Raw genomic sequence first — 15,947 nt, 5'->3', positions numbered from 1 at the left:
TATTCGTGAGTATTGTTTTATGTGACAAACAAAACACGGATTGTAAACTTTCCTAAATAAATTAATTTTTTTTATTACATATTATATATACAATTCAGTCGGTTTTATGAGTGTGATAATGGACTGTGTAATGGGGTTTTGTATTGCCCCTCTACTTTTAAGACTTGCGCTTAGAATTTTTTTTTTTCTCGCTTATAAAATAAGCCATCGTCTCTGTTATTGAATTTTTTTTTTTCACGTATAAAATTCCTTTGCCTAAACGGCATTCTCAAGATTTTCTTAATATTTTTTTAAAAACAAAATTCTAATTAAATTTAACTAAAAAAATCTATCAAAATCTTAAAACAAACCAATACATCTCTTTTTAAGATTTTGTTTTTAAATAAAATCTAACCACCTATTTAAAAACAAAATCTTAAAATAAATTAATTTAACTAATTAAGCATTAAAATTTTAAATTAAATTTATCATTAAAAAATTTAGATACAATGATACCTCCTCATAAATATTAAAAATTGTTACGTAGAGATTTAGAACTCAATTCTAAATGTCATAAGCAGAAAATCAATTTTTTATCTGCATATCAAAGTGGCTAATGAATGAGAGGTTAGTAAAGGAAAAATAAGTTACGTAGTGATTGCTAAATTGGAGATTGACTCAACACTATTGGGTTGCGTCGTGGAACAAGCAGATCATTTTTCTGGAATCTAACGTACCACCATCTCATCTAATTTTTAAAAAATTAGAGTTAGTTTAAAATTTAAATACTCGATAACAATTAGTCAAGATTTTGTTAAATTTTTTATACTTAAATTTAAATCAAGTTTTAAGTTTGTTCTTTTAAAATAATTTTTATAAGATATGTTTTTATAGTATTTTTTTTTCTTTTAGATTTTGTTAGATTTTTTTAATAGTTGTTTAATTTAAAGCTTGTTGGTTTGTTTTAAGATTTGGTTACCTCTTTTAGTTAAATTTGATTTGATTTTTGTTTTTAAAAAATATTAAGAAAATTTTGATAAAGTAATTTAAAAAAAAAACAATTACAAGAGACGAGGACCTACCATAAGTGACCAAAATGGAGAGGTGGTAGTCTCTCCAAAAGACGACCTGCTGTGAAATAAAAAAGAAAAAATACACAATTTAGAAACAACAACTCCTGAATTTAAAAAATAAAAATTGTGGTACAAGAGACGTATAACTGCGACCTTATGGGTAAAGGGTCAATCACCTATTTTTCAAATAGAAATAGTGTAGTGAATAGTATAGTTTTAGAATAAATTTAATATTAAGCAATATTACAAAAAAAAAAAGCAGTGCGGCGGCGGCGAATCCATGGAAGTAGGCAATTGCTAGACAGATCAGATGGACCAATAATTCTTAATTTAACTTAACAGATGGTGAAGAATCCATATTGGCAAAACCACCAGGATTCACGCGAACATAAAATACCTAATAAAAATTTATAAGATAAATGAGTCAATCCTCTTGTTGCTAATTTCAAAATATGCTCGTGTTGACAATATTGTATAATTTATAATATATTATGTTCTACATGTTTTAATTTTAACTGTTTTAGTTCATAGTTCGTATCATTGTATGTTGACGAATTTTATTTGTCAATTAAAATGTACCATCCGTTTTTATTGATGAGTTTTAATCGTCATTAGAGCATGAAATATTATGGTTATTGTTCATCAACTATACCACCTTTACTTGACGACTATCGATATTTTCAAACTTTTTTTTTTTGGCGATTTTTAACTGTCAATAAAAGGGAAATACATTGATGGGCAATAATCATCTATATATATATCTGTGTGTGTAGTGTTTTTTGGTACATTATAATTGATCAATTGAGAATGAAACTAAAAAGGGATATATAAATTTATTTATAATATTTCTTAGCCCTAATTTTGGGTTGACAGATCTTTAAACACTCATAAAATTAGCTATGTCAAGTTTTCACCAAACACTATATTCGCTTGAGAAGGTGGGTATGCTTTGCTCGTGTCTAAAAAAATCACTAGGATCAACCCTAGTTTTAACTTGTACGAGTCGGTTGAAATTCTTTCCAAAATACTTCAACCCCCAAACTTTAGCTCGCTCGTAGTTTGTCTTTTCATACTCGTTGTTTCTTCCAATGTCAAGATCTCTGTAATTGACATACGCAGCTCTCGGCGATTTTGTGACATAAGGAGCCATATAATCATAAATCTCTCGCACCCAATTTAAGTGTCTTTTCTCTGCTTTGGCACTTTGTTCTTCCCACTTGACGATATAACCCATTTTGTACATGTTTTCAGCTCTATGTGGATAAGGAGTTTCTGACTCGGAAAACTCACTCATTCTCCCCCCGTATGGAACAAACATAACTTGTGCTAGTTCTATATCTTGAGTGTTTAATCTTTCCCATATGCCCTTGAATATAGCCTCAGAAATGGGCTCCTTGACATAGTCAGATTTGATTTTGGTACTTATGTTGACGAGAGGTCTTCTATAGAGCAAAGTTTCAAGGGATTCTCCAGCTGAAAACCCAGCTGTGATGAGGGTCGATTCGATCCAACTCGTTTCTATGCAATCTTCTTTTGTCAAACCTAATTCGGGAAAAGTTGTGTTCACGATTGCCACAAGCTCATCTACCTTTCCAAGAAAATAAGTGGGAAATGAAGCTACTGGGTTTGTTTTGCCTCCTTGTTGTGTTAAAATATGCCCACCTATCATAAAAAATTGAGTTCAAATCTTCATATATATTTTCCATAATCAATATGATATATTGCAATAGGATTTTACATGGCAAACCCCATTTTAATAATTTAGATTTATGAATTCGTCAACTTGATTGTGTTTTGGTTTCTAAAACTTTAGATTTGTTTTTTCCAAACAAGTCTCTAAATTTGGCATCAAAGGTAATTTTAGTTTTTTCTGGGTAAATTATTTAATTTGAAAGAAACCTAATATAGGTAAGTCTTTTTTGTTAAAAAAAATATTAAAACTAATAATAATATGGAAGGTAAAAGCCAAATGATTAAGGTATTATAGTGAGATATATATATAAATATATATATAAATTGAAGGCTTTACCCCAAAATTTTTAATGTTGTATTAATATAAAAACGAAGTAAAACAAATTATGAGTTTTAAAAAACATGTTTGATTTTCTTAAGCAAAGTTAATAGCAAGAATTAAAATAGTCTTTTTAACAAAATTCAACAACTAACACAAAAGATTTCAAAATTTAAGCTCTAATAACATGAACAGGATATAAAATATATATTTTTAACTTTTAGTTTCATCGAACTAATTAATGTACTAAAAAAAAAGTTTCATCCAACTAAACCTAAATCTAAATAAATAATGAAATTAATACCCTCTCTCCTTGCTAATTAAGCTAAGAAAATGGACAAATAAATAATTTAAAATCCAACCAATAAATTCTCCATGTCCGATCGCAACCGAATCAAACAATAAAAAATTCAATTTAAAAAATATCAAACTTAAATACCATAAAAATCCTATTAAGAACTGTCAAATTCATGTTATATTTGAAGAGAAAAAAAAGAAAAGTGATGGCATTCTTTCAAAATACTACCTGATTTGTGCATCAACACAAAAGTACCCAATCGTAGATTAAAATGTTTACAAAATGGCAACTAAACTTAGCAAAATCTATGTTTTCGCAACTTGTCAAAGTTTAAGGTTTACTTTCGTAACATTAAAATTCAAAGTTAAACGAAAAAACGAAAAAAAAAAATTGTAGAGTTAAAAGGGATAAAGGAGCAAGGTTAATTCAATTACAGGTAATAAGTCATTCAATTTCAACTTTGTGGCTAATAAATTCATAATTTTTTAAAGTGTTTAATAATCCCTTGAAGTTTTATAGTCTCTAAAAAATTTATGTCTAATCAATTTAAATTTTCAATTTTATATCAATTAGACCTTCACCTATATTACTTGTAATTTATTTAAAATTGAAAGTTTATATGACTAAATAGCTACAAAGTTTAGTTTGTATATGATAGATTCATTAATTTAAAAAATATCAAAGGAGTGGAAAACTTATTTGATACAAAACTAACCTTGAGAACCTATTCAAGTCTAAAAAATTATGGATAAGTTAAACACAAACCTGAAATTAGGGCGTTTGAAAATCATTTTATTTTCTGTTTTTGATTTTTAGTTTTTGAAAAACAAATTGTTTGATAATCAATTCAATTTTCTATCCTTTGTTTTTCAAAAAGATTTTGAAATCTATAAATTTTAAAAACAAAAAAAAGTAGTATTCATCTCTAACAATTTTATTTCTCACTCTATTTTTTCCATAAATTTCTCTCTAAAATTTTAATATTTTAAATATTTATTATTATTTATCTCTCTTCAAATTTATGTATTTTTTTACGGATCATTCTGGCCGCTCTGTCTAAAAATGATATTTTTCCCAAACTTTTCTCTCTAAAACTTCGATTTTATAATTTTTTCCTTCCTAATCTATTTTCCCTCTAAAATTTTATTTTTCTGGTAAAATTATATTATCTTTTCTGGTCAACTTTGTTTCACTATAAATTTTATTTTTCTTTGGATTAATTTATTTTTTCTAAAAAATATATTGCCAATTAATTTGTTTTTATCTCTAATTTTTTTTCTCACCATAATTTTTCTTTCTATATTTTCCTCTCAATTTTACTCTTATTCTCTAAATTTTTTCTCTTTTTGTTCTTTATTTCCTTTTACTATTTTTTTATCTCTCTAAAATTTATCTTTCATAAATTTATTCCACCTCTCTAAACTTTTATTTTCATGTCTATACATTAGAGATACAAAAATTCCCCCAGGTTTGGGTGTCTGCTCCAAAAATAGGAAATGCATGTCCTACCCCTGTCTCCGATTCAATTTTTAAATAATTAATAATTTTATTGACATATTTACCAAATTGTGAATAAAATATTAAATATTTTTTAAAACTAATTATTTATACTAGTAAATAATAATTCTAAAAATAATTAATATACATTTATTCTTTTTTTAATTCTAAAAATAATTAAAATTAATTATAAAACCGGTAATTTTTCCCACGAATATCCCATCCCAAATAAGAATATTCTTTAACCCTGTATGTCGATTCCCCGACCGAAAAACAAGGTGGAGATGGGGACTAAAGTTTTTAACGAGCATCAGAATAGGAGAGGACATCCTAATTCCCGCCCCGCACCATTGGCACTCTATTTTACCTAGAATTTTCTCTCTAATATATATTTTCAATTTTCTAACTTTTAAAAAACAGAAAGTTAAAAATGGTCGGTAGGTTTCAGTTTTTAAAAAACAAAAAACAATTATCAAACATATATTGTTTTTATTTTTAAAAACCAACACAAAACTAAAAAGAGAAAATCAAAAATAGAAAAACCAAAAATCAAAAAGAGAAATGGTGGCTAAACTTTTAACTTTTAGTTTAATAAATAAATAATAAACAATACCAGTCAAACTGATCCCCAGCAATAGATTGTCCTCCAATTTGTGAGCCACGTATTGCCACCGATGGATTAACTTGACTCCATCTCTGTCCAAAGTTCTGTTAACTGTGCAAGTTGTTAGAGTCGTCGGAACCGGAACCAGCCTCAACTTCCAAGCCACCACGATTCCGAAGCTCCCTCCACCGCCACCTCTAATGGTCCAAAACAGATCATCTTCCATCGATTCTCGATTAAGAATCCTCCCATTAGCATCAACCAAGTGAGCGTCGATCACGTGATCAGCAGCAAGACCATATTTTCTAATCAAATACCCGTATCCACCGCCACTCAAGTGCCCACCAACCCCCACAGTTGGACAAGAACCTGCCGGAAAAGCCAGGGTTTGACTTTTTTGGGCAATTCTGTAATAAAGTTCACCTAGAGTTGCACCGGACTGAACCCATGCCGTGCTGTTTTTGGCGTCGATTGTGATGGATCTGAGATGAATTAGATCGAGGACAATGAAAGGGAGGTGGGAGACATAAGAAAGACCCTCGAAGTCATGGCCGCCGCTTCGAGTTCGGATTTGTAGGCCATGAGTTTTGGAGCAAATGACGGCTGCCTGAATGTGGGAAATATGTGAGGGTGCTATAACTAGGAGTGGCTTTGGAGTTTCAGCGGTCGAGAATCTGAGGTTTTGGATGGAGAAATTCAAAATAGAAGAGTAGGAGAAGTTGGCAGGAGTGTAAATGAATTTGGAAATAGAGTTATTACTTGGAGAGTGACGAGTGAGACATTGAAGGAAACCTTCATGTTTGTGAGCAGAAGCTGCCCAAAATAGAGACGAAGATAGAACAATACTACAGGCAAAAGCAAAAGCAAGAGGGTTTAGTGGAAAAGACTTCATGGCTGAGTAAACTTAGGAGATTTTTGTGTATTGAAAACACCACTATTTATGGTGCCTCTTCAATGAAGCAACATGTCTCCAACGAGGAGGATCTTTTTAAGATGTGATTTGTTTTTAGTAAATAAAAAATGTTGATTAGATTTTTTTTTTAATTTTAAATGCAATATAAATAAATTAATAATCATAAATCACAAAAAGGAACTCCTTATTGGATTCAAATCAAGTTTCAAAATTCGGATTTGGCACTCGGTGACCTGACATGTGACACATAACATTATTTTTAGTTGATTTCAAATGAGTTTAAAGAAAACTACATCTGGTATAGGTGATATCTATCAAAAAAATTTTTTTAACTTTCTGTAATTATATTATTCCAGTATTAAAATTCCTTTTATTTTGACATGATATTGGCTGATTTATGTATCTATTTGTTCATACATTAGTATGTACATCACGCTTTAGCTCACGTGAGTCCAAATTAATCACTAACGTATATCAAAAACTCTCCATCAAACAATAATACTCACACCAACAAAAAATAAAAAATAATAATAAATAAATAAATAAGGGCAAAAAATACTTTAGATATAAAAAGTGCAAGTTTTTTACTTCTGCTACATTCACCTATTAATTTTAACGGAAAAATAAATCGATAAAAACTCTTAAAACTCGGTAGTTTTAATAAAAATCAAGCATATCACAAAATTAAATTTGATCAATGCACGTGAATCTCTCTAACACTCACAAATTTCAAGAAATGGTACAGTTATGTGTCATGAAGTAAAATTAATAAAGTCATATCAAACTAATTAAAAAATTAATATAATTTTTATTTAAACAACCATTTGTTAATATAAAAATCTTACTGAATTTTATTGTTATAACATTTAATAATAATGAAATTGACTTTAACAATTTTATTGATGTTTAGGCAGCCGGATCAAGGTCTTTTATGAAGGTGAACGATGGTTGATGTGTTAAGGACAATGGTATGATATCGTTCGATTTGGACATAGCTTTTACGGTGTTACTTTTAGTTTCACTCAAAAAAATCTTATACAAGCGGAGAAAATTATCTTTATCTTATATACTATGGATCACTCCCTTTCCTTTGGTCAATACGATACTTTGTTAAAGATAATATAAGGTTATACAAATATATTAGAAAAATCGAACCGACCGATTGAATCAAAAGTAGTAGGTCAATTTTGAACTTACGTGATTTTACATTAATATTCATAGAAAACCAACCTACCGATCTGCCCGCATTTAAAACAAAATTGTAAATAAGCTGGAAAGCCAACTACATCGCCTTGGGAAAACCAACATTTATTATGCGTTGGGTTTTCACCAAATGAGTTTCTTTTTTTTTTTTAATTTATTTTTTCGTTTTTTAATTTCTAATTTCCTCATTTCTATTCTCTCTTCCCAAAATATTTTTTTCTTTCCCTCTTATTTTCTTTATTTGCTTTTCCACCCCGTTTTGCCTCTCACTCCTCCCTCCCACATGTTATCTCCCTCTTATGTGTCCTTCCTCTCTTTTGTTGGGATAATGAAGCCAAAATAGATAATCCATGTCCTACGAAGGAAACGATTGTCAACATTACTATCCATGCCTACAAGAAATAGGATATTATTGTCTTATAAGGATTTCAATATTGATTTTTCTATAAGGATTGGATATTTGATCTCTTATAAATAGAACCCTTTTATTAAGGTTTCATTTATACAGAACCCAATTAAGAGATACTTGAGTGGTTGTGGGCAGTGTGTGAAAAGAAGTTTGTATGTCGTGGATTTAGTGAAGGTATTTTCAATTGTGTAATCCTAGGTAACCATTGTTATGGTATATAGAAGTAAGATAGTAATATCTTGGAACGAGATCTCCATTGTAATATTCTCAACCATAGTTGAACCTGTTTTTTCACAGAATACTGGACGTAGTCTCAAGATAGAGGCGAACCAATATAATTCGGTGGTGTTAAGCTTTTCTATTCCTATTTCTTATTCCTTTGTTATTGTTACTTACTTATTTGCTTTTAGCATGTGGAAGAGGAAAGTCAAATAGTTTCTGTTTGAACAACTTACGAGGATCAATTTATCCATTCTTTTTTCCAACATCTTCATCTTTAAAAATAAAAAATAAAGAGAAAAATCGGTTTAAATCGAAATCGACTGACATTTCAATCGGTCGATCAAAATGAAGCAAAAAGAACGGCTGGTTTCTATTTTTGGAAACCGACCAGTTCCAATGTCAGTTTCAGTGCCAAACCGACACCGAGGGACCAATATAGAAATCTAGATGAGACTAACTGAAGATGAGAAAGGAAAACTTTTTGATATGGTCGATGGGACAATGCACGAGGTAAATAAACTAGTTTCAAGACAGGTCATCAAAAGAAAAGAAAACTTTTATTTTCATTCACTTCAAATAAATGTGGTGACTATAATATTGAAATATACTTGTGGTTATGGATCATCGTTCGTGGATCATGTTCCCTGTTAAATATTGAATCAATTTTTTTTTCGTGAAAGAATATGGAGTATGATTAATGAAAGCATGATCTTTCTAATAACTCATTTCTTATCCATGATACATGAACAATATATTTAAATCCAGTTGTGTCTCACATTGTATTTAATTAACAAAAAATATCAAGTTGTTATCGTTTTTCTCTTTTTTTAATAAAGAAAAATAGAATTGCATGACATCTATAAATTCATAAATGACAAAACAATATTTTTATTTGTGTTTTGGAATAAATTTGAAATGAAAATTGTTGATGTAGAAATTTGGCCTCTTGGGATTCTGTCAAACTCGCACCAGAGACCTACAAAACAGAATAGCACTAAAGATCGGTGTAACTATTACCACACATGCTCCGATGCTTAAGTCATAATCGGAGTACTTGAGTATGGCGAGTAATATTTTAGTGTAGCAAATAGTAGAGACTTGTAACGTACCTTATGAGTATTTACCTAGGTAAAATCAAGCCAGGATATCTTCTAGAGATTTTCTCATCCATAACATAAGTAAAAAACAAAAAAACTATTTTTGTTGTTTCCAAAATTTCTATACAATTTTGAGAATGCATTTCTAATAAAACCAGAAACACAAATAATTATCAAATACTTAGATTTATTAGTGAAAGTCGAAACCATAAATAAAGAATGATTAACCTTACAAAAGAACTCAAGGTCCCTAAAAAAATGGAGGGTCATGATCCTCAAATCATGGGAAATGAAATCTGGGACAGCCTACTTGTTTGTATAGCTAGCTGTCATGGGCAGATCGTAATATCATGATTATTATTATTATTATTATTTTACCAACCATATCATAGTCAGTCAAAACAAACATAACTTAGCATTAGTTGACATATATCTTAAATTGAGAGAGTGTGAGTTCGACTCACCATCCCATATGTTATACTAAAATAAACGACGTCATGGTTATGATTTATGACAAAACTTTTATTTTTTTATTTTTACCACAACATCATAGTTATTATTTATGACAACTTTTATTTTATTTTTTGACCAACAACATCATAGTTATTATTTATGATAAAACTTGGGAGATAATTGAACGACTATGCATATCAATATAAAATTGCTAAGAGGCCAAGAGTTTTTTTTAGGAGCTAGTTTAACGAAGTCGTAGGTTCCTTATCGAATGTCATTGTAGATTCCGAGCCAAACCAAATTCGATAGTAGCCTAATTATATTTCTTTGCTTCATAGTTAATGTTGATTCCAATGAATATCAAATGAAATAATCGAAAGACCACTAATCATTTTTGCATTCGAAAGAAGTAATTAATTGAGCAGTTGACAGATGATCCAGGGGTTCGATTCTGTAGGAACCTTTTATCTTCGAATTTCAAAAAGAATTAGCAACCCCCATATTTAACGTTTGAACCATGATATGAAATGAGTTCCATAAAATAAGAATATTGATCCAAATTTGTAAATAACTAAAGTACTAATAAAATAAATAGTAATAGATAAAACAAGCGGTATGCACATAATATGTGGGTGGCTAACCCAAGGTACTATCTTATTATGAGTAATTATATTATTATGCGTAGTATCTTATTGGACAACAACTATGTCTATGTTCCTTTGCGTGGCCATGGTAAAATTCCCAAACTTAGTTAAAAATAAAAAACACTTGGGGGGTGTTTGGGGCAAGGAGTTGTTAAGTCTCCACTTCCTTAATTTGGAGTTGTTTAATTTTGACGATTAATAAGTTTGGAGTTGTTTAGTTTGTGTTTGGGGTGCAGAGTTGTTAAATTTGGATTTCTAAAGTCTGTGTTTGGGGCAAAGATTTAATAAGTCTAGAGTTGTATAACTGGATTTTTTTTTACTGATTTTTTGCTACAATTTTACTATATTATACAATTATAGTTAGATTCCAATGTTTTTTTTTTCAAATTCATGAATTATAAAATTGAGATTTTTGACAAGTTAATTTGTTTTTTTTTTTAATATTTCAAATGAAAACCGCGACACTTTTATTTAATATTTTAAAAGAAAAATGTTGGTTTTTTGGTCCTTAATCTCGGATAATTAATTTAATTAATTAATTTTTTGATCATAAACAAACACATTTAGTATTAATTGTTTTTGGTGTGTAAGAATTATTGTTATAAAACATAAATTTATTATAAGCTTCAATCATATTATATGATTTATTGTAATAAATATTTTGTTATTTGACAATTTTAGACTTTAGCTTAGAGTTTGATACAATGATTCCAACAACATTTGAATCGTCCAAATCGGAGTTCAAACGAAGAAATTATGACAAAAACAAATTGAAAGGAAAAATACCAAGAAGGACTTGGCGACTAAATCAATTAAGCGGACAAGTGAAATAGTGACGAAATGTATTTACTTAAAAAAATAGAGAAAGAAAAAGAAAAAAAAATGGAGAGAGAGAGACAAAGTTACTCTTAGGTAACTTGTTAAAGAAAAAAATAATTAAAAAAAAAAAGAAAACATGTCAAATATTAAATGCTGAAATGTGTCAGTTTTTTATTTAAAAAAAACAAAAGGAAAATGAGAAGTAGCCGTTCAAATTTATATATATAGATATAATATTTTATTATTATTATTTTATAATTATTTATTTTCAAATCAAATCTCAACCATTGGTGCGTTTTTATTTGAAATCCAATGGTCCAATTTGATTTTGGTTTCAAACTACTTTCAAATCTCTTTTCCCTATATTTAAACATCCTTCTTTAATCAAAATTTGTACACTAACTTTCTCCCAAATTTTATCTCCAAAACTTCAATTTTTGTAAGAAATTTTTTAGGGAGATTTTATTTGAGAGATATTTGAGCTTCCAATTTTATTTCTCTTAACCAAATTGAGGGTTTTATTTGTAAGAATTTTTCTTACAAATTTGTGAGCAAAAATTTGTATACCCACTATTTGAGAGAGTTTGTAAGTTTGTTCTCAAATTTCAAATCTTGTAAGGGTTGCTCTTGTGAGCCCGAAACAGAGTGTGTAACGGTTTGATCCTAAATCGTGGAAAGGATCGAGCTTCTTCTTGCTCCCGGAAAAAGAAAACTTTGTACCGGTTTGACTCCTATCGTGGAAAGAGTCAAGTTTCCTAGTGGAACATCCAAGAGGAGTTTGGGAAGTGGAGTAGGCCGGTGTTGCCGAACCACTATAAATCCGACTATGTAAATGAGCCAGTCCCCAAAGCTGGGCTCGAGGGTATATGGGAATTGTTCAACAAAAAAGAAGCTAAAATGGTACAAATGTTTCTTATCCCTTACGGTGGAAAAATGAACGAGATTTCTGAATCGAAGATTCCCTTTCCGCATAGAGCTGCAAATCTTTACCAAATTCATTATTCGATATATTGTGGAGGAGACGAAGAACAAAGAAATAAAATTTGGATCCGTAAGCTTTACAGCTACATGGCTCCTTTTGTTTCAAAGAATCCGAGGGCTGCGTATATCAATTATCGAGACTTGGATATTGGAACGAACAACGAAATTGGGAATACGAGCTACGACAAAGCTAGTATATGGGGAGTTAAATACTTCAAAGATAATTTTAAGAGGTTGGTGAGTGTAAAAATTAAGGTTGATCCTTCTAATTTCTTTAGGAATGAGCAAAGCATTCCATCTCGATGGTGAAAGAAAGGGGGGCATGAGGTGCTTTGAGATATGATTGGAAGAAATCTTAAGGATGTGGCATAATGAGATCAGCATAATGGGGTTTTCTACTTTGGTTTTGTAGTTTATGCCTTAGAAAATTGCTACCTTCGTATTCTAAATGTTCATATATTATCAATTTGTCTTTGGAAGGCAACTAATAAACATACAATAACACTATTGTATTTTTGCATTATATACCTATTTCCAAGTTGTGTTCTTCAACTTTTTGTATTTATCTTGTGTAATTTGGATCTTCTTTTTTTATTTTCATCTAAATTTTTTTTTTTTTTATTAATATTATCTTACAAATATGAGAACTGCAACCCTAATTACCTACTACCTCTCGAGAGAAAATTGAGATATGCATTAACCATAGAGTTATATATACATGTTTCAAATCTTGATTTATAAAACTTGTTTTGCTTTATTCTTTTTTATCATATATATCAAGTTTAAGATTAGGGTTACTTCATTTCCAAACTGAAAGTTCAAATTAATTTGGAAAAAGGAAACTTAGTACTCAATTTGATGTGTATTCACAATACAAAATAAAGGTTTTCGTTCAAATACACCAAAAAAGATGTAAAAAATTGTAAAACTAAAATACAACCTTAAATTATGAATACCAAAATTATATAGGTGCCAAAAGTTGAATAAATGGCATATGGCATAAATTAACTTTCATCATTGTTAGTTTTAGTTTTGTTTTTGTTTTATTTTTTGGGTTAATTTTTATTCTTTTTTGTTTTAGTAAGGAATAATAACTATATATTAAAGGAAAATGAGAGATATGATAGAAAATAAGTAAAATAAGAATGTACATATAAAAAAAAAAAAGAAAAAAAAGTCAGATAAGATACAATATCTATCTACACTTGATATATAGGTATATTAGGAGTGTATTCGATATATCAAATATACTTATTATCAAATATATGAATTATATATTTCAATTATATATTTTATGTAAGGTATATACATTTCTAAAAATAACGAAGGTAAAATCAAAATAAAACAAAAAAAACAAAAAATTGGATTTTACAAATTTTGTCATAAATAAAATTGATCTTATATTTTTATAACTACACTAAATATAAATAATAAAATAAATATATCAAATTTTAATAGATAAGAAAATTATGAACTTTTTAAATTTAAATCACATACTAGTTTAGTTAATAAACTATTTTTTTAATAAACATAATCACATATATATATTTTTTATTATAATATAAAATAAAATAAAAGGATATGTAGCGTGAATTGTACGTGATAATAGACTAATTTTTATTAAAACAGCCCAGCTATAATATTGAAATAGACTTGTGCATCATGTTAAATATTGAGCATAATTAATGAAACCACTTGTTTTGCATTCACATGCATATTCAATATATTTAATTTAAGACATGGTTCACATTGTAATTATTTAATTAATAAAAGATTCCTCACATAACGAATGAACCAAATATGGGCCAAAACTAGTCCAATACGAATAAATTTAGTTGATTGAAATTGGACTTATTGATTTTTAAATAAAAAAAATCAAGTAGTATATATAATAGCTGGATTGAAATAAATAATAATTTCTTTTAAAAGGTTGTGAGTTCCAACCCCTGCGTTGTATTAAAAAAAAATATATTTTTGGATTTTTGGAGATAATATTTATTAAAAAAATAGAAAAAGGGGTTGTTTTAAATTATTTAGCAAAATAGGACCGCTATCTCTTAAACGTGGTTGAATAGTATTTAAAAAAAAATGAAGGATGGTTGAATCGAATGCGTCTCTTTAAGAAATTAAAAATTACTTATTTATTTTATGAAATTCAAGTTAAGTTAATGGATTTCTTTTTTCTTTATTTTTTAATTGAAACTTGAATGCGTGGGTTGTCTTTAAAAGATTTAACAAAATGATATTTAAAATTTTTTAATTTAAATTTAAATTCACCATTTTTAAGCTTATTTTTATTTTATTTTTAATACTTGAGTGCCTTTGAAGTCCTAAAACTTTTGAATGAAAAACTGTTATATTTTATGTTTTATTATTTTTATTTTTATTTTTTAATTTTTCTAATACATTCCCTCAAAATCAAACAAAATCAATTTTTTTTAGTGATTTAGTTTTTTGGGATACACAATTTATTCGAAAATAAATTATTAAATTAAATTTGATAACCTATTTTTCTATTTAAAAATTAATTTTCTAGGATCAACAGCTCAACTGAAAAGATTATTAAATTAGATTTGGTATATTATATTTTCTAAAGAATTTGATTTCGTTAGATTTTAAAGATCTGCATTTAGACAGAGTTTAAAAAAAAAATAGTAAAACTTATAACATAACAAATTCTTCCACAAAAAAAATTTATGGCCTCAATAATAAGAAATAATATCAATAAACTAGTTAAAAATAATTTCCTGAATAATTTCAAAAGGACTCGTCTTTCTTCATTAAAATATATACATATATATATATTCCAAAAAGTCGGCCTCTAGAGGTACTCAAGTTTAAAAAATAAATAATAATAATAATTAGGGAAAAATACAGTTTTGATCGTGGTTGAAGTTTGGGTAGATGTCTATTGAAGTTACAAAGTAAACATCCTTAGTAGTTTGGATTTGGTATCAATAACGTAGACATTGAAATTTTAAAATAGACATTTTTTGTCCAACTTGAGAAATGATTTTAAATAGTCCCTCAACAATTTTTCATTGACTAATTTCAAGATGACGTGGCATTTAAATAGGTGACTAAGCAAAAAATAATAATATAATAATGTACTTTTAAATTATTAGGACATTAACCCACACGACCCTCTCGACCTGAAGATCTGCAGTCGGAAACTCAATTTGCAGGTGTTGGATCTGTGCAGGGGAGTTATGGGATTTGGATTGGACAGAATTGGGGGAATCAAATCGAATAAGGATTTGACGAGGGACTTGAAGAAAGCGAGGATAAAGAGTTTTGGCCAGAAGGAAATGATGCAATAGATCACCTTCAGAGAGAGGGAAATTAGCGTTGACAGAGAATCCATATAAATTAAATGAATTAAATTTATCCATCGACAACAAATTTTAGGTTGGGTGTGGCTTATTTATCTTTAGGTAGGATGGTATCAGTTCAGGAGATCCTGTGTACGAACTCTTGTATCGTTGTTTCCTCCTCATTTATATTGATTTCCACTTGTTAAACTTTGTTAATTATCCAAGTTCACAAGTGAGGGAAGCGTAAGTAAATATGGCCTAAAGTATGATGATTGTTCTTTTGATGCTGAGAAAATCGGGAAGGAAATTGATTAGGTTCTCAAGAATTTATAGAAGGAGAAATAAAGAGTATGCGATCAGTATTTGGCCATTATGAATCTGAATTTTAATTTTATACCGGCTTTGGAACAACCGTGAAAAAATTGAAATG

General features: G+C 28.7%; 1 protein-coding gene across 1 annotated transcript; it reads right to left on the bottom strand.

Moving 5' to 3' along the window:
* Positions 1-1,866: 1,866 nt before the first annotated feature.
* Positions 1,867-6,380, bottom strand: LOC111020168 (tetrahydroberberine oxidase-like). Its single transcript, XM_022296741.2, has 2 exons — positions 5,472-6,380; positions 1,867-2,714 (listed from the first exon to the last, which is right to left on the bottom strand). Exons 1-2 carry the CDS (start codon positions 6,352-6,354, stop codon positions 1,963-1,965), a joined length of 1,635 nt encoding a protein of 544 aa, XP_022152433.1. The 5' UTR covers positions 6,355-6,380; the 3' UTR covers positions 1,867-1,962.
* Positions 6,381-15,947: the final 9,567 nt, after the last annotated feature.

The sequence above is a fragment of the Momordica charantia genome (genome assembly GCF_013281855.1).
Source record: "Momordica charantia cultivar OHB3-1 chromosome 3 unlocalized genomic scaffold, Mcharantia_2.0 BLBB01000003.1, whole genome shotgun sequence".
Taxonomy (NCBI): Eukaryota; Viridiplantae; Streptophyta; class Magnoliopsida; order Cucurbitales; family Cucurbitaceae; genus Momordica; species Momordica charantia.
The sequence above is the reverse complement of the archived record's forward strand: the minus strand, read 5'-3'. Positions and strand labels throughout refer to the sequence as shown.

What these genes read in the sequence shown, in the direction of transcription:
- LOC111020168 (XM_022296741.2), bottom strand. Translation starts at nt 6,354, where the DNA reads ATGAAGTCTTTTCCACTAAACCCTCTTGCTTTTGCTTTTGCCTGTAGT. An exon ending in GCTGGGGATCAGTTTGACTG is followed by an intron (nt 2,715 to 5,471) that starts GTATTGTTTATT and finishes TTTTTATGATAG; the next exon opens with GTGGGCATATTTTAACACAA.